The sequence below is a fragment of the Egretta garzetta genome, unplaced genomic scaffold (assembly GCF_000687185.1).
Source record: "Egretta garzetta isolate BGI_Z169 unplaced genomic scaffold, ASM68718v1 scaffold140, whole genome shotgun sequence".
NCBI classification, from domain to species: Eukaryota; Metazoa; Chordata; class Aves; order Pelecaniformes; family Ardeidae; genus Egretta; species Egretta garzetta.
Window position 1 is genome coordinate 870,527 of NW_009258376.1, and position 1,358 is coordinate 871,884.

The 1,358-nt window shown below is 55.6% G+C and overlaps 1 protein-coding gene across 1 annotated transcript in view; it reads right to left on the reverse strand.

Moving 5' to 3' along the window:
* Positions 1-386: 386 nt before the first annotated feature.
* Positions 387-1,358, reverse strand: part of ABCA3 (ATP binding cassette subfamily A member 3) — an 18,227-nt gene continuing 17,255 nt past the window's right edge. The window contains exon 26 of the mRNA XM_035895572.1: positions 387-827. Within this exon, the coding sequence (XP_035751465.1) occupies positions 696-827 (132 nt within the window). The 3' untranslated portion in view covers positions 387-695. The remainder of the gene's footprint in view (positions 828-1,358) is intronic.

Sequence of the window (1,358 nt, forward strand, 5' to 3'; positions counted from 1 at the left end):
ACGGGCAGGCAGGCAGGAGGGGACAATGTTTTCCAAGAGGATAAAGGAGCTGGAGCCTCCTCCGTGCTCCGCGGGGGACAGACGGGTCCCCTCCAGCTAGACACAAAGCGCTTCTAAGGGCAACCACAGCGCATCCTAATTAACCCAGCGACCAGCTTGGACCTAAGCTATTTGACAGCCTCCTGTAAAACCACGAGCAAACCACCTAACGAAACACGTCGACATGCGGGCGAAGACCACGAAGCAGCGTCCTGACGGGCGCAAGCGTTGGGCGGGGGCGCGGGGCAGCACGGTGCCGTTTGGGGCCAGCGTCCTGCTCCTCCTCCGCCAGCCCAATCCCCCACACCCCCCTCTCCACCAGCCAGGCTTCCCCCTGCTTTGGGGGCTTTTTTTTTTTTTTTTAACCCTTTTTCCTGTTTTTGCTGGATGGATGGGAACGAAGGCTGGAGAGAGTGGAAGTGGCACATGCACGCACACACTCACACCAGAAACCCCGTGCCGCGGCGGCACGCACGCACCACTTGTGTTCCCGACGGCAGAAGGGAGGACGCCACCCTCCGCCCCCTCCCCCGTGAAAAGTTTCTTACATTTATACATTGCTTAAGACACGCCGATATATAAATTACTGTCTCTATGTATACTATGTATAGGCAGCAGGGCCAGTCCGTGACGAAGGGCACCCCTGGGGGCTCTGCTCACTTCCCTCTGTCCTCTGTGTAGTGCTGGAAGCGAGTGAAGCTCATGAAGACTTGCTCCAGGGATATCTGGCTCACCGAGTAGTCCTCCAGGCGATACTTCTCTTTGGCTTTCTCCAGGGCCCCGAAGACCTGCATGGGACGGGATGGGATGGGACAGGATGGGATGGGACGAAATGGGATGAGATGGGACGGGACGGGATGGGACGGGACGGGATGGGACAGGATGGGACGGGACGGGATGGGATGAGATGGGATGAGATGGGACGGGATGGGATGGGACGGGATGGGATGGGACAGGATGGGCCGGGACGGGATGGGATGAGATGGGACGGGACGGGACGGCCGTTACTGCAGGGGCCTGGGCTGCGGGACAACCCTGCGGGTCACGACGGAGGAGCCCTTTGCCTCCAGGGAAACCTGGGGGAAGTGAAGCCTTCCCTGGCAAAAGGGTGGTGGGAAGCCAGGAGATGGATTGTTTAGCAGAGTACCTGACCCCATCTAAAAATATATGTTCTGTGTGTGTATATATATATATAAAAATAAAATATACATATGCATGAGATACATACACATCTATATGTATGGCTTTCTCTATATAACCCTGTGCTGGGATCCCAGTCCAAGGCTTTTACTCAATACATTATATATATATATAAAAAA